Raw genomic sequence first — 22,524 nt, 5'->3', positions numbered from 1 at the left:
TTTCTTTTCAATGTTTAGAAGATCTTAAAAGGATGATGAGTGCATAAATGTACTGACTACATAGACTGTAAAATATGCACCATGTTTAAAGATGTCTTTTCTCTTTCAGGCTTCTCTCCATGTGTTTGTGTGTCTGCTGGGACTGGTTGTCCTGTGTCACTCTGACTGCTACTTCCAGGAGATGGTGATGAAAGATCTGAACAACCCTCCAAAAGGTGAGTCCATTTCCATCATGCATCATCCAGCTGCTGTGTGTTTGTTTAACACCTGCCAGCTGACTCAAAAGTCATCAAAACCACACCTATACACACATCGATACACACTCACACCCAATCGGCCACTGCCTATCAGAGCGTGACAAGTGGCTCAACAGCTCCTCTGAACCGTGGTTGTATTTCTTTACATACAGGGTGTGTGGATAAGGATGGAAAGCAGCATGACTTTGGGGCTGATTGGGTCAGAGACTGCATGGATTGCTCTTGTACGACGGAGGGCTTGAGCTGCTGTAGCAAGTAAGATTTTCACGATTTGATTTATCACATTACACCTTTTATTTTCAAGCTCTCTAAGGACTGTATGAAAATTATTGGAAACCTTATGTTCATCATATGTCAATTATAATTAAACCAACACCTGTCATGCATGATAACAAATAACATATGTATGTGTTTCAAGCAGACATATTGGTCCTATTAGCTACTAGTTGATTGTGATACATAGTCCCCCAATACAAACTGAACCGTTTTAAAAATTTGCATCGTATCGTGATGAGAAGAATAAAGCTCTGATACAGACACAGGATTGTTGTCCTCTGCATGTGGCATAGTGCACCTTTATGACCCGTCTCTTGCCAGTCTGAAATAACATATATATTTGAAGTGAAAGAGAATAATAAAACACAATCCCCTGCTCTCACACAAAAGAAAGACTCCCCTTCTTTTACCAAGAGAAAAAAATGCAATACCCGGCCCCTTTTCTGACCCTCTATCCATCCCTTATAATTTGTCTACAGTCCCTAATTTGTGCAAAGCCATTTTAAGCAGATTGTTTGGTTTTACTTTTCATTTTTTTCTTTTTATCTCTCAGGATCCCTGATGCAAACACAGTAGACGTTCCTGACGACTGTGAGTTGGTTGTAAATAAGGAGGCCTGCTCTGCCAAGGTGATGATGAAGTCAGACAAGACCAAAGAGTGTAACCCCATCTGAACTCACCACAAATTGACCCCTATACTTGTTCATGACAACTGATGTCCAAACTGGTTGTTTTTATGTTTCATATTTCATCAACCAGTTCAGGATGTGCACATACAATAAATTACCAGTAAACACACACTAATCAACCTGCTTGTCATGTTTTAAATGTCCCCGGCAATAAAGATAAAACCTAAAAAACCCTTCTCCGGCTCTGTTTTCTTCTTGCCTGCTTCATGTTTCTGTAACAGCACTTACAGCAGGTGTCATTTCCAGCATGTAATTGAATAAAACCACCACTGTGTGACAGCAGAGCCCAGCACTCAGAGGGTCTCTGGCACCCAAAGGGCTCTAACAGCCCAATAATAACGGCGGTGGTGCTCCCCTCAGCCTGTTGTCTATGACAGAAACGTTCTGGGTGGTTGTGATGTTCAGCTCCTTCTCCAACTCTCCTCTCTGTGGATTCACACCTGGTCAGAGCATCGTTTCCTCTGTCACCTTGGCATCACAGAGACAACCCACCACGTGAGTGCTTTATTTTATACACACAATAATGATCTTTGTCAGGGAAAGTCTGCCTTTTATTAGTTATCAGTTATAAAATTAATGATACAGCATGTTGTCAGCTTGTAGATGAGTGTCCACAGATATGCAGGTGTTCTGTATTTTTCTACCATTGCAAATGTTTTTTAAAAATAGCAGTCTACAGATGGCATCTCTGCGAATATGCATCCAATTTCAGCAGGAAAACTGAGAGAAAAAAAGATGGAAATGCATGCATTAACATTTCACACTGTGTGGAAGTCCCATCTCATGACTGTATTCACAGTCGTAATGTCTTGGGAGGTATCCCCCACAATTCTTGACACTCCCAGCAATAATGAGGCTTGGGTCATCATGTCAGGTTGAGCACAATACAGCGCCTGTTATCCTGCAAATTGATTGTGAATAGTCCGGTGGTTGTGAAATGAATTCACAACCACCGGATTCCAGTAAGTGGTCATCTTAACTGGTGGGTTGCTGTCAAGCTATAACAAAAAGGGGGATTTTTTTTATAATACAGGAAGCATCTTTTAAAATACCCATTTTATATGAATAGATTTCAACCAGTGACAGCACAGAAGGGGATTTAGAGGTTTTCTCTTTGATTCTCTGTCAAGCACATATGTGCAAGCTGTCTCCTTGTGATTTGCATTTTTACATGTTTATTTATAGTATAATTGTTGAATTCATTACCAGCAAATCCTCTTGTCACGCGCTCCAGGATTGCTCATACTGTACCTACAGTACAGACCTTTATATTCTACTCATGAAGTTTCCAAACCTAAAACAAAAACATATTTTACAAGGAAACTTGTGTGAGATGCATCTTAACATGGCATGGTATTGCTACAGAGAATCTTTGGCAAATAAAGAATAAGGGAAATTGTCATGCAGTGTGGCAAAATCGAAAGCTACCACAGAAACATTGCTGACATTGTAGGTGAATAAATGGAAATGCATTATTGCACATCACGACTGCTCTCAGAAAAACACAAAAGAGAGGTGAGTCTGGTTCAAGGAAAAATGACAGTCAGCTAGTCTCTCATTTCACTGTCAGAGACACTGTCACTTTTTTCTCAGAGATGGAGGACACTTCTCTGAGGCAGAAAAGAAGAATATGATGGACAGAGCGGTGCCAGGTCACAGTGTTCTTTATCCTGCAGAGATTATTGCTTTGGAAAGAGGACAATCATATAACTACACACCTACTCGCTGGATGTGCATCTTACAGTGTCACATCATTGCAACATAATGCTTATCAAAGAGACATTTCTCCCTTTTCTCCTGCTGGTGTTTGTGGTCCCTCCGCTCTGTTACAGCTGTTTGTTACATCTGGTTACTGGTGACATTGCACTTGCCTCCCCTCCCTGAACAAAGGATGATCAATGCTGTAGCACCCCGCCTGCAGCTCACTCAACACACTGACAGAGTAGGTTAGTAATGATGCAGTGTGAAGTGACTGATAGCTAAGTGTGTGTGTGCCGTTAATGGAAAATGACAGTCTCATTTTCTTCGCGATGCTGGTTTTCACAGCACACGGGAGAGGTTTCAGGGGAGAGAGCTCCAATCCATTTTTAGGATTGTGACAATGTCGTGCCCTTTCACTTCAACATACATAACCGCTCAAAATGTATGCATAGTAATTTTATTGTCATTAAGCTATTATGTTCAGTGTTGAAACCTGACTGGAGGATTCATTTGTGGGTGGAGAACTGACAAGTCTGAGCTCTTAAGATGTGTAAAGAAGAAGAGAAAGAGAATTATTGTTAAGACCAAGAACTGAAACTACTCTGTGCAACTGCAGTATTGCTGAGTACAAAATACTAAAACTATAGCAAAAAAATTACCTTGTGTACATTATAATCACATTTGGCACATTATAAACTGCGTAAAAAGTTGAAAGTGTCTCATAATCTACCTCGTTACGGCATGTGACATTATTGCATTGATGTATTTTGTGGACAAGAAACACACAAAATTAGACCAACTACAAGTAAACAAGACTTTACAGCATCCCCTGCTTTATGGTTTATTTGACTGTAAATGGGACCATACTTTACTAAATGAACATCATGCTGCATTTAAGAAGACTTGAAGCAATTGAGACCATAAACTCATGTTTACAATGTTTACAATTCATCCTTTGGCAACCATGAATAACTAATAAAATACAATTCCATGGCAATCCATTAAACGGCTGTTGAGATAAACCAGTGTTGTCTCAACAGCCCCTATTGACCCACATCTACGGTGCTTATAGCAACCGATAACGCCTATTTAATGGCCTGATAACAGTCCGCAACCGGGTGGTAAAACTGACATTGCCACCACAACAGCCACGCCACTAGCACGGCTAAAGATAGAACATAAGGGCATGTTTTAATGACAATGCTTTCTTGAACCTAATCTCACTGTGACTTAAATAGAAAGAAGTCCTCACACATAGCATCTTTCCCAAGCTTTATTCCTCCTCAGCCACAGGATCCACTTCTTGCCTTTCCTTCACTCTCTGCATCTCTCAAAACAACAGTATTACTTCCACATGAACAAATCCTTTGACCATTAAGAGGGATTGCTTGCAAGTGATTACTGTTTGTTTTTCTGTCTCCTCTCTGTGTTTTGTGTCTCTTTTGTCTCAGATGCCTGTTTTAAGAGGGCTGGGATGGACAGTTTGATCCTGGGGGCTGGCGACACTGAAGTCCTGGTGAGATGTCCTTGAGTGGTAATGAGAGCCAGTCTTCTCCGTCGACGACAGCTCTGCCTCTGCCCTTCAACGTCTCCACCTCTCCAAGTTCCCTACCATGGGAGGAGGGAAGGACTACTCACGAGTCTGTGCAGGAGTGGTTGGGGAATAAGACCCAGCTCCTCTCAGACCTCGCTGTTCTCGGTCACGATGAGCAGTGCCCCATGTCTTCTGTTCTCACAGCGTGCCTAGTCGTCTGGTACAGCATGACAATGGTGCTGGGGCTGGTGGGGAACATCGGCCTCATCTGCATCATCGCCCGTCGCAGGGAAAAAGTCAATGTCACCGGCATTTTCATCTGCAACCTGTCGTTCTCTGACATCCTGGTGTGTGTCTTCTGCCTCCCCTTCACTGTCATATACACGCTAATGGACCATTGGGTGTTTGGGTCGCTGTTGTGCCGGCTGGTGCCGTTCATCCAGTGTGTGTCTGTCACCGTGTCTGTGCTGTCTCTGGTGTTTATCGCTCTGGAAAGACATCAGCTCATCATTAACCCCACTGGATGGAAACCAAGCATTCCTCAGGCTTACGTGGTGGTCGTTCTCATCTGGATTCTGGCCTGCTTCACCTCCTCACCTTTCTTGGCCTTTCAGCTCCTCACAAGTGAGCCCTACGCCAATGTATTCCTGCCCCAGTCTGCACTCTATCACCAAGCCTCTCCTCAGGCTTATCTCAATGTATCTCCATCTCAACCTGTCTCCTACACATACAAAAACTCATCTCATCCAAATTCATACCGCACCCTCTTCTCTTATGTCCCCACCTCTCCACATATGGAGGCCTGTCTAGAGCAATGGCCATCCCAGCAGCACAGGCTCGCTTTCACCACGTGGCTCCTGCTGTTCCAGTACTGCGGTCCACTAATGTTGGTCCTGCTCTGTTACGTTAGAGTTTTTGTGCGCCTTCGCCACCGAAAAGACATGCTGGACCGGGCCAGGACCCCGGAGAGCCAACGCATGGCCCACAGCCGCCGCATCAACATCATGCTGGTCGCCCTCATAACAGCCTTCGCTCTCTGCTGGCTGCCACTTACCATTTTCAACGTGGTGTCAGACTGGAACCAGGAGGCTTTGCCCATCTGCCACCACAACCTGCTGTTCTCCCTCTGCCACCTGCTGGCCATGTCCTCCACTTGCATCAACCCCATCATCTACGGCTTCCTCAACTCCAACTTTCGGCAGGAGGTGAGAGAGGTGCTCCTGCACTGCCACTGTAGCTCACTAGAGGAAGAGTGTGAGCATTTCCCCATGTCCACTGTGCACATGGAAGTGTCCCACATCTCCGTGCCTGTCAGCTGCAGGAGCGACTCTGTTTGACTTTATATATATATATACACAACCTGAAGGATACTGCTGTAGTAGGATATAGTCACATAAACTGTACAGTTGTAGGACTTACTTCTGCTGTTTGTTCTACCTTTAATGACAATAGTTTTGGCAGTGCTTTAAAGGTCAACTTTTTTGTCAGTAGTTTGAAGTGATGTGTGCAGTAACCTACAATGTTGGTTTATCTTATTCTGCAGTAGAAGAAGTAAGGAGAGCATTGATGTAAAAAAAAAAAACAGTTTCAAAAGAATGTATCATTTCCAACTAATCGGTTGCTGCGTCCCTATTAGATGCTTCATACTACTTGTATACAGTATACAGCTTTTTTTTGCAGTAAGTATACAAGAAAATCAACATATTTGACCATTTTATACTAACAGGAACTGATCAAACGTGTGTGCCCCATTGGACGTCAATTAAACTGTGACTTTAGAGAGCTGCTGACCCACCACAATCATCAAAACACCAACATGAGGGATAAAGGTGTTCATTCCTCAGAGGCCGAAGCTGTCCTCGAGGCTTGTGGTGGACCAAAAAACTATTTAAGAGACTTTCCTATATGTTGGTTTTTGTAAAGTGCTGCTGTTGTATTTCTTACATTTTATTACTTCTTTTGTATTGATGGCACTTGTGCTGTGAAATAGATGTTTGAGCTTCTACAGTGAAGAAAAACACAAGGTGCAATTTTTGTGATTAATGTGACTCATAGATTTAAAATGTAATAGTTTATAATATCGTTAAATTATTCATTTGATTTAGATAAGTTAAATAAATATACAAATAACATAAAATGGGTTTACACTTGGCTTTCAATGTATATGAAATTGTGTACTATTTTGGCACAGGGAAGGATGGATATGGAGAAGCTCTCAAATATCTTCCATGACCTGTATATATAAAGATTACATACCATTGTCTATCTACGTAACCCAAATGCTTGCTTATGGCTGTGTAGAGCTGTCTCGAATACCATTTTTTGGGCTTCAAAGTTTCGGTAAGAAATATTCAAAGTTTTGAAGTTTTGCAACGCAGCACAGCGCGGCAGACTGACATGTTCTTCTGTCTGTCTGTCTACATCTCTCCCTGTTTCAGTACCCGGGACAACACTGCTGCTGCACAACTGTACACACACACACACACACACACACACGCACACACACACACACACACACACACACACACACATACACACACACCTCTACACACAACAATCAGTGATATCCGTCTGAGAATAGCTAATAATAATTAATGTTGAATATGAATAATGAATAACGTTGTGGGATTATTCCTTATTTCATGGGCTATTTTGTGATTTATACATCATTATTACATACTTATATACAGTGTATGACTGTGCATGTACTCTTTGAGACTGTAGGCCAATGTATTCATGTATATGTGCCTGGTTTAATAATCAAATTAGTGGGACTACCATATGCTGTATATAGTTTTAAACTACAGGGCTACGTCGAATGCATTATTCTCCAAAATAATGTAGCTATCCAACCTGTAAAGACAAATGTCAAATGCATAGGCTATTGCATTGTCTGAGGCAGTCTGTGTCTGCAAAAACAATAAGAGGTAGGCCTTCGTTTATGAAATACTTTGAGGTAACAGGTACAAGGACGACCAATGAACACTAGGCTGTTTTATGGTTCACATCAACCTAACTTGTTGTTTTTAAAAACATGAATTGCACCTGAAAACCAAAGAATTTTAAAAGGTTATTTGAAAATGTCTGTATGGTAGACCTACCATAGTCAACCAGTTCAACCTCATTCCAGGACAGTCGTGTCTGCTTGAGCTTGCACAGCCTCAGTGAGGGTAGCTTGTTGAGATATAGTCCTACACCAGCTCTGGAATTTGCATGTGAAACGTCACCTGAAAAACATTTACATGGGTTTGACTTTGGTTTAAATATGTGACAGAAGGTTGTTGAACATGAAAAATATAGGCTAAACACCATCTTTTGTCCTATGAGCCTTTGATTGATCTAGATATTTTTGATTACTTAGCTATAGTTTCTCCTCTGTTTTATTTATTAGCATGATTTTCTGTGTCCCCTTTGTAAAGCGTCCTTGGGTTTCTGAAAGGCGCTATATAAGTCCAATTTATTATTATTAATATTATTAGATAACTCCAAGCAAACTTCAGGAAACTTGTGAGTTTGTCCAGAATCCAAACTATTTTTCCACCACTTTTGACTGTAAATTAAGTCATTCTTACACAGTAGAGTAGAGATTGTCAAAAGATACCAAAGAAGTAGCAATAATACTTCTAAAAGGTTCATTAGTTCACGGTCGACGTTTAAAGTAGACTTCTTAGGGCCCTTCTCTTTTTTTAAATTTTTTTTTATTTCAAAATGTCAAAAGTAATTTACATACAGAAGAAGCATAGCGAAAACATAAACAAAGAGCTGTGCCAAACATAAAAGGACAACAGAAATGAAACAAAACCAACATAAAAGAAAAAAGAAAAAAGAAAGACCACGCGAGAGTATGACAATGATTTAACTTAAGAACTTTAAAGATATTGCATACATTCATTGTTTTCATTGCTTTTCTGTTTTGTGAGGAAGAAATTGTTGACAGATATAATTCCATTTCTTTCATAAATACAAAGAAGTTAGGCTTTTTTTTGGGTAAATTTACACTTGTGAATGTGGAACTTCGCGAGAATTAAAATTAAATTAATAAGAAAAAAATGCATTACTGTCTTTGTCACTGTAATCATAGCAACCAAATATAATATTTCAGAATCCAAACTATTTTTCCACCACTTTTGACTGTAAATTAAGTCATTCTTACAAAGTAGAGTAGTGAATGTCAAAAGAGACCAAAGAAGTAGCAATAATACTTCTAAAAAGGTTCATTAGTTCAAGGTCTAAGTTTAAAGTAGACTTCTTAGGGCCCTTCTCAGGGAGATGCTACCTTGTTCCCTTTGCAGGAAGTGACGTTTGTTTACCTGTCACTGATAGGCTATCAGCAAATGACGACGTTTATCCCAGAATGCATTGCAATACAAACTGCACGCGCGAACTATGTGCTCCGTAGTTAGGTAAATGTTGTAATCTACGCAGTTTAAACCTTCCTGCCGCATAAAGTAAGTTTAATTAAAACTAAAAACTATCTGTATTCATAACCTTTGTACTGCCAAGAGTTAACAATATGTGTAATACGTGTGTCAGCATATTACGGAAGTGTTAACACGAGTTAGCCACGCCTGAGTAAATGCTGAGAATGCGTTACTAAGGTAGTTAGTTCTCTAGGTTAGCAACAGAACGTTAGTTAGCCTTGTTACCACGGCAATAGAGTTAGACATCTGTTAGTGTTCAAACATGTAGCGTTGACGTCATATAGCTATATACATACATATACATACATATATAGTAGATAACGTTAAGTTAGCTGGCTATCATTAGGTTGTTTAGTTAGCAAATGTTAACACTAAGTGATTGGCTCTACAATGGACCACAATACAGAGGTAATGTGATTTAATAATGCAGGTAGCTAGAGGTCAGCTCGGTAGACACATGTCGTATGGACCCCCTCAGAAAAAAACAAACTAGACTAGTACAAGTAGAGACTAGACTAGTACAAGTAGAGACTAGACTAGTACAAGTAGAGACTAGACTAGTACAAGTAGAGACTAGACTAGACTAGTGACTAGACTAGTACAAGTAGAGACTAGACTAGTACAAGTAGAGACTAGACTAGTACAAGTAGAGACTAGACTAGTGACTAGACTAGTACAAGTAGAGACTAGACTAGTACAAGTAGAGACTAGACTAGTGTACTAGACTAGTACAAGTAGAGACTAGACTAGACTAGTGATTAGACTAGTACAAGTAGAGACTAGACTAGTACAAGTATAGACTAGACTAGTGACTAGACTAGTACAAGTAGAGACTAGACTAGTACAAGTAGAGACTAGACTAGACTAGTGACTAGACTAGTACAAGTAGAGACTAGACTAGTACAAGTAGAGACTAGACTAGTACAAGTAGAGACTAGACTAGTGACTAGACTAGTACAAGTAGAGACTAGACTAGTACAAGTAGAGACTAGACTAGTGTACTAGACTAGTACAAGTAGAGACTAGACTAGACTAGTGATTAGACTAGTACAAGTAGAGACTAGACTAGTACAAGTATAGACTAGACTAGTGACTAGACTAGTACAAGTAGAGACTAGACTAGTGTACTAGACTAGTACAAGTAGAGACTAGACTAGACTAGTGATTAGACTAGTACAAGTAGAGACTAGACTAGTACAAGTATAGACTAGACTAGTGACTAGACTAGTACAAGTAGAGACTAGACTAGTACAAGTAGAGACTAGACTAGTGACTAGACTAGTACAAGTAGAGACTAGACTAGTACAAGTAGAGACTAGACTAGTGTACTAGACTAGTACAAGTAGAGACTAGACTAGTGATTAGACTAGTACAAGTAGAGACTAGACTAGTACAAGTATAGACTAGACTAGTGACTAGACTAGTACAAGTAGAGACTAGACTAGTACAAGTAGAGACTAGACTAGTGACTAGACTAGTACAAGTAGAGACTAGACTAGTACAAGTAGAGACTAGACTAGTGTACTAGACTAGTACAAGTAGAGACTAGACTAGACTAGTGATTAGACTAGTACAAGTAGAGACTAGACTAGTACAAGTATAGACTAGACTAGTACAAGTAGAGACTAGACTAATACAAGTAGAGACTAGACTAGTGTACTAGACTAGTACAAGTAAAGACTAGACTAGTAGAAATAGAGACTAGACTAGTGTACTAGACTAGTACAAGTAGAGACTAGACTAGTACAAGTAGAGACTAAAGACTAGTACAAGTAGAGACTACACTAGTACAAGTAAAGACTAAAGACTAGTACAAGTAGAGACTACACTAGTACAAGTAGAGACTAGACTAGTTCAAGTAGAGACTAAAGACTAGTACAAGTAGAGACTAGACTAGTACAAGTAAAGACTAGACTAGTACAATTAGAGACTAGTACAAGTAGAGACTAGACTAGTACAAGTAAAGACTAGACTAGTACAAGTAGAGACTAGACTAGTACAAGTAGAGACTAAAGACTAGTACAAGTAGAGACTAGACTAGTACAAGTAGAGACTAAAGACTAGTACAAGTAGAGACTAAAGACTAGTACAAGTAGAGACTAGACTAGTACAAGTAGAGACTAGACTAGTACTAAAGACTAGACTGCCAATTTCCAGTGCTGTGGCATTGATGTGGCAGCACAGCTTTAAATCAGAAACTTGTCTTCATTGGTTTTATATGATTAGTCAATAAGTGATTGTGTACATTGACAGAAAGTATATTCACCCTTCTGGGGCAAAAAAATACAGTTTCACAAATGTCACAATATGATAACCTTAGAAAAATATTACTATTTTTGCCTGATGGTCAGACAATGTCAAGAGTGTCATTTTTGGCTGTGGTAACTTTTGGGTATTGTCATTACTTTTTACACTTGTAGGATTAATTATTCAGTTGATTAAATATATAATGAAAGTGAAAATAATCCTGAGTTGCAGCCCTGATCTTGACATTAATTGACTGTCAGTTTTTTTTGCATTGTTGCCCTTATTGGTTTAGTCAGCACGATGGACCAGGGGGGTCACAGCGAGTAAAATCCCTGTGCATTGTGAAAGCTGATCTTCCAACTCAAAAAACATCTTTATTGATTTTGTTTAGGTGAAGCTAAAGAGACCAGTAATGACCACAAGCAACAACTGCTCAGTTCTTAAAGGTATTGTACATCATCTTAGTTTCACTGCAGTTAATCTAAGCTGAACATTATGGTTTATGGTGTAAATGTATGTTCAATGTGTCTGCAGATGTCGTTGCCTATGTTGATGTGTGGTCATCAGACAAAACAGCAAACTATTCGAAACCATTCGTTCAGCAGCTGCTGGAAATGGGAGCTCAGGTGAGACCCCAGGGCACATAGACACATTAGCACTATATTGTACACCTTTGACTGTATTTACAGACATTAAATATGTATACTTTGCAAAACCTAAATGCCCTTTCTTTTACAGGTATCAAAAGCATTCAATAAACAAGTCACACATGTAGTCTTCAACAACGGTCACCCAGCTACATGGAGGAAAGCCAAGAAAAGGGATGTACGGCTTGTCTCTGTTCTCTGGGTAGGCAGGTAAGAATAACACTGAGAGTTGTATACTTTTTAACTTCAACAATTCTATGATATTTTTTATTGTATTGTCACAAGTTGTTACAAGATGCTATTGTCAGTCATTACTTGAATCTTAATGTGGCTTATTTTTGGTGAAATGACTCCAGATGTCACGATGATGGTGTGCGTGTGGATGAGGAGTTGTTTCCAGCCTTTAATGATGACAGCAATCCTGTGTTGAAGAACAAGAGAGTGAGTAGAGTCAGATTTATATGGGATGTTTATGTTGGTGTCACAGTTTAAGCTGTCATTGTAAATCAGTGTTGGACGACTGTTTGTCAAGCCATAATTTGTGCTGATTTTGGGTCACTGACTGAGGTCTTTTCTTAAGTGTTTTATTCTATTCCACCTCTTTTTACACTTCACTGTTACACTAACCTATAAAGGAAAATCCACACAAATCCTAGAACTAGGACCTGTGCAAAATGTAGTCTCACTTTCCTTGATATTTTGCACTAGAGGAAGCTAGCGTTTTTATTGATAAATGATCTATCAAATTGAATTTACTGGGACAAGTATGTATGTAGACAAACAGCTTGTGAATGTAAGCTATTATTTTATTATTATTTTGGCTCCTCTCAACTAATCACCTCTGGAGCCTCTCAAAATAAATCCTAAAGTTTGTGATATTTCATAGCTGTGATTCAGTGAAGTTGCTCAGATTTTTTTAATATGTCCTAGTTTTGCGTTTCATAGACTGAGCGAGAAAACAGTTTGTCCATTGTTCAGCTTTTCTAAGCAAAATTATAATTTAAGTGATTTTAATCTTCAAGTTCCAAGTTTTTTATTGTCATATGCACAACAATTACAGAGAAGCAGTCGTTGGCAATGAAAATCTTAGATCTCAAGCTCTCTCCAACAACGCTCATTTAATGTTTAATTGAAAAGTAAAAACGCACAAGTAAAAATGAGAATCTAAGACATAAAAAATAGTGCAGAAGTTAAAATGTAGGAATACAATATAACATTTGAAATATAAAATAAAATGTATTTGTGGTTGACAGTAATTGCAAAATTAATAAACTGTGATGTAAACGAGGATGTAGAAAATGTATGTGCGTAATGAGATGTGAACAGTTTCAAAAACAAGTATAAGTGAAATGACCTTAAAAGTATACAAACGTGCATTTATTTACTTCCTATTCAAAACGTGTTTGTGTTTGATTCACGTAGCATCGTTGCATGCAGCCAAAAGATTCTCCAGAGAGGACACCTGAAAACGACAGACGCATGAGGAAAAAATTAGACAAGATGATGAAAGACCTCGCTCCAAAACAACCTCTCGGTAAGAGATTATTACACTTTTAGAAACTTTTCAAAAACAATTGTTAAATGGAAAAACGACTACATCCATTGATTTGTTTTTACCCACAGTTACGGATGTGTCGCCCATCATTATTGATGAGGAGAATGGAATAGTCTACAGCCCTGCATTGAAAAGATCCGCTTATATGGCACAGCGTTTGAAAGACATGAAAGAGAAACGGGAAAACCTCTCACCCACAGGTATGTGCGGCAGTGTACAGGCTGATGTACTGACAAGGTCAAAACACCTGAAATTCACATATATGTCACTGTCTTTCAGCTTCACAAATGGTTGAATCCTCCTCACCCACTGGCCTGAAGCCTTCTCTTGGGAGCACACCAAGCGTCTTCAAACTAATGTGTAAGAACATTTTGGTGTTACTGTTCAGGAAAATAGTATTGTGGTTTTTGTCTTTCCTTACCCCCAATATCAGTTTCTAAATCCAGGGAAGGGAATGCTGGGGACTTCCTGATACCATATTTGATTTGTATTGAAATAGTTAATATGATATAAAGATGTCTAGTTTGTTTTCAAAGTGGCTACATATTTTTGATTATGCATTACAAACATGTTTCCAGTAGCTGCAACAAAATGAAGCCATGTGTTGAAATCCAAGATAGCACTTGTACCTTGGCAAGTGCTTCTTGAAGTCGTATCTCTGCTCTTGTGTACATCATCCTCCTACGTATTTATTTTTGCTCAAGCTCGTGAAATAAGGAGGTGAATGTTTGAAAATGGTAAAATTACAATAAAAACACTTTGAAACATAGAGTAGCGGCGCCAAGGGTTTCTGCGCGTGGCCTCTTTAACTTGCTATGAGAGCAGCTCTTCACCAGCCTCTTGTTAACTTCAGGTTTCTGCATTTGTGAAGTGAAGAACAATGTGAAGTGGAGGTAGCTGCTTGTGGTTTTATATAGTGAGGGCCATTGAGAGCCGTTACAAATCCAGCTAAACACACTGGCAAACAAAAACAATGAACAGAAAGTGGCTAAACGATGTGCAAAACCCCTTAATTATTTATTTTCTTTCTTAATATATATAGATGACCAGTCGGATGATGATTCCAGTGCTTCTGTCGCCGAACCTGCTTACTCACCTGACAAGGAAGAAGGGAGAACACATATTGATGTCACTGACCATGACGAACAACGCCACAGGAAAGGCTCCAAAAAGCCACGGCTCTCACTCTGCCACGATGTGCCAAAATGTATTTCAAGTCCTGCGAGTCTTGTGAAATGTCTTGACTTCAAGGACGAAGAAGAAGGGACTGGACAAAAGAAGTCAAGAAAGACCTCAGTCAAAAAAAAAAAGGCAGAGAAACACAAATCCGTAGGTATATCAGAAAGTCACTGCGAGGATAGGAGATCTGATAAGGGCAAGGACTTTCATGAAGAAAGAAGGCGTTCACAGATAAAATCATCCAGTCCATCACCTAACAAAACTGAAAAGGGAAAGGGAAAAATTAAAGCAGCTAAATCCTTTTCAGAGACTAAGACCCATTTTTGTTCTGACGCTGCGAACTCTTCTAGCTGCCTCTCGTCACCAGCCAAATTAGGTGACGCTGCAGTTGAACTGACAAAAAAAACTGTTAAATCATTACAGAAAATACCCAAACGAGCAAGACCTTCACGTTCTGCCTTGGTACAATCTCTCACTGTAGACCCTAAAAATGTTGCCTCATGTTCCACTGATGGAGACGATAATGTGTTTGAGGACTATTTCTCCCCAGCTAACCACCTCCCTAGATCAAAAAGACCTCCTTTGCCTAATCTACCTGTGGAGAGAGACATTCAGATTCCTTTTGTGTTGGATTCTGTCCCAAAGAAGAGAAAACTAAGAAGAAGTGAAAGCATTGGATCTGAAACTAACAGTAAAAAGAAGATACTGGAAAAAAATCAGCAGTCTGATGCAAGCAATGAGCCTCAAAGTCATCCACAACAGGATGTTAAAGAATCTCTGCCTGCATTGGAGAGTCCAAGTGCCGATGTTACACTGGCAGTAAAAAGGCGAAGACAAAGCACGTTGCCATTTACAAGCACCAGCTCAACTACAAGTGAGGCAGTGAGACAGAGAAGAGCATCTACATCAGTACAACCAACAATGTCAACAGAGGCTAACACAATATCGGAGCTGCAGCAAAACTCCGTCAATGTTTCTCATACCTTGGAAAGTGAGTAGTAAGGCTAGAGAGTGTATATTAATAACACATTTCCTCTATTATCTTCATCATTATGAACTGAACAAAATAAAATGTTTCCAATGGTATTTGAACTTTCACAATAGTGGAGGTTAAAATTGTCTGTAATCCCTGGGTCATGCATGTGGTTTCAAAAGGTTTGCAACATAATTATTCTTTCAAGGAATGCTGATTCAATCCAGCTAGGTGAATGTTTATTTATGTCACGTTTTCAAGAGAAGAATAAAGAAATAACTTCAATGTAAATAAATGAGGCCTTTTTATATGAATATTCTCACAATATTCTGTGTTTGTTTGTCTTTTGAAGACCGAATTTGTAATTTAGATCACAAATTTGATGTAAGAAAGAGTGAGTTTCTCCTATGTCTCTGTGTTTTCCCGAAAAATCAGAAGACATACAAGATGTGCATTTGTTTGTCAGTATGTGATAGACTGACGGGCTGTCCAGGGTGTGTACCTCACATCTCACCCAACGTATGCTGAGGCCTGAGTCCCCCAACATCCTGAACAGAAGTAGCTTTGAACTGGACAGAGTTAGAGATGGAAAATAAGCATTGACTATGTTTCTCAACGGATCATAATTGAAATTTAAGACTTCTTTTTAAAAATATGACTGATGTAAAAGAAGCTTATAGTATCAGAAAACATGAATAACTTAGATTTAATGTTATATTGTGTATTAAACAACCTGTCTAATTGAGCAAAGGACATAACATTTATTGAAAATGTGTTTATCTTGAACAATATATGACACGTGAATATTTGAGTACATCTTTATTCTTTAAAATAATGATTGATTTGAGTGTATTTGATTTATAATTTGAACAGTTACTTATCTGGTAGTAGTGAGGTTGTAGTAATCCAATTAAAAATGTTGCAATTTACAATTTAATTGGACTGTTTTCACCCCGGTGTAAATGGAGAGATAAGAGATGCACTCGCATGAATTCACACACACACACACACACGCTATAAAAACATTGCCCGCTGTGTGATAGCTTGAGTGACATCCCCCCACACTGTTTTCAATTGTTTGTCTTGTTTTCAACTGTAGGTAGAGGAAATGCACGTACAGTTGCAGCTGGTTTAACAGAGATCCCCTCTGAAGACGAAGAAGAAAATCACAATAAGCAAGTCAGCTTGAGTCTTCAGAACACGGTTAACAAAACAAAGGTAAGAAGACGCCTTGATTGTTTTTAATATTGAGTGTAAATTGTGAAGATTGAAATTTTAAGACTTTTTTTTTTTAAGTTTTCCTAAAAACTAAAAATTACATTCTCCCATTTGCTAATTTATATACTTCCTCTGTCCACCGTTGTGCTTTGGTACCAGCTAAATTGCAGTTGACTTTGATGCATTTTCTCTCTGTTCTTCACACTCTCTTTATTTACTTGAGTTTGTCCTTTATTTATCATCCAAATATTGCAGCTGCAGAATATGACACAATTGCTGACATTCATGGTTTTCGGTAATATCGGAAGTTGAGGAAGTAAACGAAACATCAGTAGTGTGTGTGTGTATCATTCCTTTTTGAGTGTTTCCTCCATAAGGTCACACACTTCCATAGTTGCAGGCGTTTGACGCATCTAGTCAAGAGGTTCTGTCTGGTCCTGAGGGTTTCCTGTGTTTTGCCTCTGTGATGGTAGCGTACAACTTCCTTGCCTGTGAAATGCACCTGGGCTCTGTTTTCGTTACGCTGGTAACCTCAACAAGCTGTCGCTGAAAAAAGCCAAACATGACGTCATCTCCCCCAGAGATCTGTTATGGGTTGACTTTATTGTAGCCTGATTACAGAGGTGGTTGTAGTTGTTCTCTTAGTTCTGTAAAGATGTTGGTAGTAGATTAATGTTCAAATGTGAGGCAGTATTGGTAAACACATTCATCAAGATCTTGGAGGTCACACCTGCATGGCTCACCAATCTTTGTATGTGCAGATGGAAAGCAATGATGAATTTGTTTGACTTTGGGTGAATACAGAGCAAACGTACTTTTGCCGTTGAGACTGTTAGACAAAAGAAAAAGTAACTTTGAAAAACTTAAAATATCATCAGATTACATGCAATGAATTCAAATATTAACAGAATAATTTAGGCTCATTTTGTTCGTTTTTAGCATCTTTCAGAGACGCTTTTATTTTGAAGCACATCTGTGTCACCATTTCCGTCCATGCACCCCTCCTTCCTACAGAGCCTAGTAATAAAATTAACAACTCATATTTGAGTTGCTTTTTGTGAGTTTATATAAATGTAGAGCTGCAACAATTAAACGATTAGTTGTCAATTATTAAATTAATCGCCAACTTTTTTGATAATCGATTTATCGGTTTGAGTAATTATTTAAGAAAAAAAGTCAAACTTCTCTGATTCCAGCTTCTTAAATGTGAATATTTTCTGGTTTCTTTACTCCTCTGTGACAGTAAACTGAATATCTTTGGGTTGTGGACACAGCAAGACATTTGAGGACATCATTGTGGGCTTTGGGGAACCCTGATAAACATTTTTCACCATTTTCTGACATTTTATAGACTAAACAACTAATCAATTAATCAAGAAAATAATCGACAGATTAATTGATAATGAAAATAATCATTAGTTGCAGCTCCATATAAATGTAACTGATTGTGTTAAATAGGCATATGGCATCGTCTCATATCGATCACAGGCTCCTGAATTGAATCTAATCGAAATTGTACACTTTGTGATATCAGTAAATATTGTACTGTTATCCAAAGAATCAATATAATATCATATTGTTATCCAAAGAGTGAATATAATATTGTATCATGATGAAACTTGTGATTTACACCCCTACTCTCTACTGTTAATCCCAGGGCCGGCTCTAGCCCTTTTGGTGCCCTAGGCGAAATTCATAAATAACTGTATTTATTATGATATAAATAAACAATTGGTCCCTGATATTGTTGGCTTAAAAGTGTTTAGTCAGTTTCACTACAAATTACACTTTTATTAACAAATACGTGCAGCCGGGCAGATGAAAAAGTGTGAGAAAGAGAGGTGCAGCTGTATAAGTGTATTTCTTTCTGTACTTCTTTATTTGCTCTTTTGTTACCTCAATGCAGAAAATGAGGAAAGGCGCCCACCCGCATTTTTTTTTTCTTTTTTGAGGGCGACCAGCAGTAGGTGGCGCCCTAGGCGACCACCTATATGGCCTATACCTTAAGCCGGCCCTGATTAATTATCTCACCCTCATTATGATTTCTATAAATGTATCAACTTAAGCAAACTATTGGAGTCCCTAAACTTCTGATGAACTTTGGTTTGAAGGTAAACTCAAAGTGTTTTTCATAAATCCTTTCAAGCGTAAGATTATTTCAATAATAGCTGAGAGCCAGAAGAAGTGGCTTTGAGTGTGTTCACAAAACATGTTAACTGATATGAGCTACTGTATGTGCCCATGGTATTCAGTCAATGTTTACGTTCAGTGCTCTTCAGTTGTGACAAGTGGTTATCTGCTATTTGTAATTGGCTCTCACAGCTTCAGTTGACCTCAGTCTTTGCAGAGACCTCATCTCTCTCTTAGATTTTCTGAATAGCCTGGTTTTCATTTTGCGCCGAGTAGCAGCCATCAAGGAGGCCCACTCATACAGTGAAGAATTTCCTTCATTTGTGCTGGGAGAGCTTGTGCTCAGAGGCCGTGCTGCAGTTCACACCAGCTCTTTGTCAGAGGCTCATTATGTGCAACTCATTCGTCAGTGCCTGTTTTATTGTGCTGCTGCCAGAACATGTCCACTGCATAAGATAAGCCAAAGACCTTTAGAATAGCTGCCCATGTTTTGAGTTGTTTGACTGACTTTGAAAGACCTCAAAACGAGTTTTCTCGTCACCTTTTGGAAGTGCTGAAGTGTTTAGAAGAGATCTTTAATAAAGTTGAATCAAAACATTTTAACTTGAAGAAAACTTCTGTCTGAGGAGTAGCAGTCATGGGGTAATGGTTACCAACTCAATGACTTCACAACTTGCTTATCGGGGATAATGTGATGTGTGACCGGTGTGGGAGGGACCGTCGCACCGTTTTGGCACCACTGTGTGCAGCAGGCCTTAACCCCTGACTTCCAGCTGGGGGACCAGATATCAGAGAGTGACAGGAAAGGGCCCGGTGGTCCTGTTTGTAACTGCTGCTCAGGTGTTTGTGTCGATGATAGCTCACTGCAATGGGGCCAAAGTACGAGGCTGGATGGAGCGCAGTCGTCAGGTTACAAATTTACAGTTCCGCTTCAGTGGCTCTGAGTATGTTTTTCTCCACTCATGGCCTTGGTGTTTGATTTCCTCTTCGGTCTCTACGCAGCTATATATCCGGCAGGGTTATTGAAAGTGCACGGCCTGTCTGGCTGTTAAATAATGATCATTTTACCTGTTCAGGGCTGTATCAGCTCACAGTACTTACACCCAAAAGAAACATATATGTATTATATTTCCCAGTGTCTTTTGAGACATTTTTTATTTATATATATATATACTGCATTATTGGCTACATTATAGTGTTGGTTTGTTCTACATAGAGACACAGATTTCTCTCCTATTTTCTGTTATTTTTGCTCCTACAAACATACGCCAAGAAACAAATCAAGCCAAATCTGTGCTCTGTAGCTGCTCCACTTATATTTAATTGTGTGCCAAATATGTGGATATTGTGACACAATACAATGTGTCCTTGAATGCACTATGAGAAATACTTCCCAAAAGTAAAATAGGTGTGAAAGCATTGAACACAGACCTTCACTAATTTATCATCAAGAACAAATTGTATAATTGTTTGATTTGATTTCACTTCTACACTTTGTGTAATTACTATTACACAAAGTGTACACAGTATTAGTTTATACAAGTCTCCATGACCATTTAAAGCAACAGTGTCTAACATTTAGGGGGATCTATTGGCAGAAATGCAAAGTTGTTGTAGTTGTTTTCATTAGTGAATAATTACCTGAAAATAATCATGTTTTCGTCAGCTTAGAAGGAGCTGTTTATATCTACATAGGGAGCGGGTGGTCTTCATGGAGGCCGCCAGGTTGCACTGCCATGTTTCTACAGTAGACCAGAATGGACAGCACTGTTTTGGGCCGGAGTCGATAATGTTACTCACTACCATCGCCGCCCACACTCTACGCACTGGCTCTGCTCCAAATAACCTACGCTACTCTTACAACAACTGGCTCTAGAGCCATTCGAGTTTTCACGTCAGCCACTGTAGATCTCCAACACACTTGGCACACGGGAGAAGCTTCAGTTGGAAGTTGCAATCTGCAACCTCATCCTACACACTGGACCTTTAAGTAAAGAACAAATTGGTTAAGAAAATGTTTTATCCCTGTCATAATATATTTTGTGTATTCATCTTTGTTTCAGGCTATGAGAACGTTGGTCATGACGAGCTTGCCCACTGAGTAAGTGCTAACATGTAAAACTGTCTTAAGATAAATGTCACCAGCTACAGATTGCTCACAACACTTTTAATGCACTAGTGGGAAAGCAGTAAAGTGGTAAAAAATATGTCTCTCATAATCATTTGTGTTTGATGCTTTCAACTCTACTCACCTTTTGTAGGAAGCAGCACACATTGGTTCAGGTGGTGACGACACTGGGTGGTTTTTCAATCGTTGACCGGGTTTGTGAGAGCACAACTCACGTAGTGTCTGGGAGTCACCGGCGGACTCTAAATATTCTGTTGGGCATAGCTCGTGGCTGCTGGATCCTGTCTTTTGAATGGGTATGTAGTTCGTATATGTTCCGAACAAAGCCATTACATGATATTATTTAAAATGATGACGAAGTGTTAAACTATCTTGTATTTTTGTTTATCTTGAGCAGATCCTGTGGTGTTTGGAGCAAAGGCAGTGGATTCCAGAGGAACCATATGAACTTTCAGACCAATTTCGTGCAGCACAGGTGAGTACCAAAGTGTTCACCACACAAGCACTACCAGCATTAAGCGGGGTTTAGGCTCGCTGTAGTTTTCCCAGCGCGAGGGTGCGCGATCAGGCTGTAACAGTGCTTAGTCGTGCACCTCTGAAATTTTATTTTTTTTATTTTATTTATTATTTATATTTTTTTATCTATCTATAGTTTTTTCATTCAAATAGCTGACAAGGGACAAAATGCTGACACACTACATATATGTACTGTTAGACAACACTAAAGCATAAACAATAGTGTACAACACCATGTACAATACAAAATCAAACAGGACACAACAGATGAGAATTTTCCAATTCATCATAATAATATGTTTAACTGACAAAAAAGCCAATGCTATGATGCGGTGCGTGAACTTTGACTGTACATTTTCTACCCTTGTGCCAAGGAGGCAGACTAAAAGACATTGGGGTATTTTCACATCCAGAATAGAAGATAATCTTAAAATGACCCTACTCCAAAATCTCCACACTGGTGGGCAATGCCACAACAGGTACATAAGTGTTCCTATCTCTCCACAGCCTTGCCAGCAGGAGCTTTTCAGACATGACTACCATAATAAGATAAAAGCAACTAACTTAAATTAAGATGTAAAATAATGAATTTGAAAGACGGCCAATTTATTTTGAAATGCTTTAAAAGCAGGAGATCTCTATTTTGCGAGGCAAATCAAATTGTTTACAGGATATTAAACCTTTCAACCTTCATATCATTATGACACATTTAATACTTGACTCTTTTCCATACACGGATTGTAGAAAGGTGTTAAAGTATGTTAATGAATATGAGATGAGTTTACAGTTAATTTCACTGCCTCCTCGGAATTGAGGAGTTTCATTTATGACGTTTTGCTGGTAACACTGGTTGACTTCTTGCTTCTTCACAGAATAATTTGTTTGTATGCCCTCTGGCGTTTTGACGAATATTGCCTTTGCCTATATACTGTATATACTGTATATATTCATTTTAATAATGTGATCCGGCTATTTAGTAAAGCTTCCGTTAGAGCTGCACAAATATACTTTAACAGAAATGCTACATTCATGTTTTATTTTTTCAATTTTATA

The 22,524-nt window shown here is 39.0% G+C and overlaps 3 protein-coding genes and 1 long non-coding RNA gene across 9 annotated transcripts in view; 3 read left to right on the top strand and 1 right to left on the bottom strand.

Moving 5' to 3' along the window:
• The first annotated feature begins 91 nt into the window (after positions 1–91).
• On the top strand, positions 92–1,393 carry LOC141773583 (beta-microseminoprotein-like). Its single transcript, XM_074645426.1, has 3 exons — positions 92–215; positions 410–512; positions 1,087–1,393. Exons 1-3 carry the CDS (start codon positions 92–94, stop codon positions 1,205–1,207), a joined length of 348 nt encoding a protein of 115 aa, XP_074501527.1. The 3' UTR covers positions 1,208–1,393.
• Positions 1,394–1,583: 190 nt separating this feature from the next.
• LOC141774090 (neuropeptide Y receptor type 4-2-like) lies at positions 1,584–6,594 on the top strand. The gene is made up of 2 exons (XM_074646429.1): positions 1,584–1,717; positions 4,375–6,594. Exon 2 carries the CDS (start codon positions 4,445–4,447, stop codon positions 5,792–5,794), a length of 1,350 nt encoding a protein of 449 aa, XP_074502530.1. The 5' UTR covers positions 1,584–1,717; positions 4,375–4,444; the 3' UTR covers positions 5,795–6,594.
• Positions 1,762–8,905, bottom strand: LOC141774091 (uncharacterized). Of its 2 annotated transcripts, none has more exons than XR_012595231.1 (3): positions 8,768–8,905; positions 7,559–7,684; positions 1,762–1,942 (listed from the first exon to the last, which is right to left on the bottom strand). It is a non-coding gene; the product is annotated as an uncharacterized LOC141774091 (long non-coding RNA). The 2 variants fall into 2 exon arrangements; XR_012595232.1 differs by lacking the exon at positions 1,762–1,942 and adding an exon at positions 6,726–6,923 and having other exon boundaries at positions 6,966–7,684.
• mcph1 (microcephalin 1) overlaps positions 8,767–22,524 on the top strand; it is a 36,683-nt gene continuing 22,925 nt past the window's right edge. For 2 of the 5 annotated variants that reach the window (XM_074646423.1, XM_074646424.1), the window contains exons 1-13: positions 9,254–9,286; positions 11,517–11,571; positions 11,660–11,751; positions 11,864–11,982; positions 12,129–12,213; positions 13,195–13,306; positions 13,396–13,527; positions 13,607–13,687; positions 14,370–15,497; positions 16,579–16,697; positions 20,891–20,928; positions 21,089–21,251; positions 21,353–21,430. In XM_074646423.1, coding sequence (XP_074502524.1) covers positions 9,269–9,286; positions 11,517–11,571; positions 11,660–11,751; positions 11,864–11,982; positions 12,129–12,213; positions 13,195–13,306; positions 13,396–13,527; positions 13,607–13,687; positions 14,370–15,497; positions 16,579–16,697; positions 20,891–20,928; positions 21,089–21,251; positions 21,353–21,430 — 2,220 coding nt within the window. In that variant the 5' untranslated portion in view covers positions 9,254–9,268. The other 3 variants (XM_074646426.1, XM_074646427.1, XM_074646425.1) reach the window with 3 other exon arrangements.

Source organism: Sebastes fasciatus, chromosome 9 (genome assembly GCF_043250625.1).
Source record: "Sebastes fasciatus isolate fSebFas1 chromosome 9, fSebFas1.pri, whole genome shotgun sequence".
Taxonomy (NCBI): domain Eukaryota; kingdom Metazoa; phylum Chordata; class Actinopteri; order Perciformes; family Sebastidae; genus Sebastes; species Sebastes fasciatus.
Note: the sequence above shows the minus strand (reverse complement) of the source record. Positions and strands in the feature narration are given on the sequence as shown.

Bases quoted from the DNA above. Each gene is read 5' to 3' on its own strand.
- LOC141773583 (XM_074645426.1), top strand. From the start codon at position 92: ATGTCTTTTCTCTTTCAGGCTTCTCTCCATGTGTTTGTGTGTCTGCTG. The intron at 216-409 runs GTGAGTCCATTT...CTTTACATACAG, and splicing joins TCTGAACAACCCTCCAAAAG to GGTGTGTGGATAAGGATGGA. The intron at 513-1,086 runs GTAAGATTTTCA...TTTATCTCTCAG, and splicing joins GGCTTGAGCTGCTGTAGCAA to GATCCCTGATGCAAACACAG.
- LOC141774090 (XM_074646429.1), top strand. From the start codon at position 4,445: ATGTCCTTGAGTGGTAATGAGAGCCAGTCTTCTCCGTCGACGACAGCT.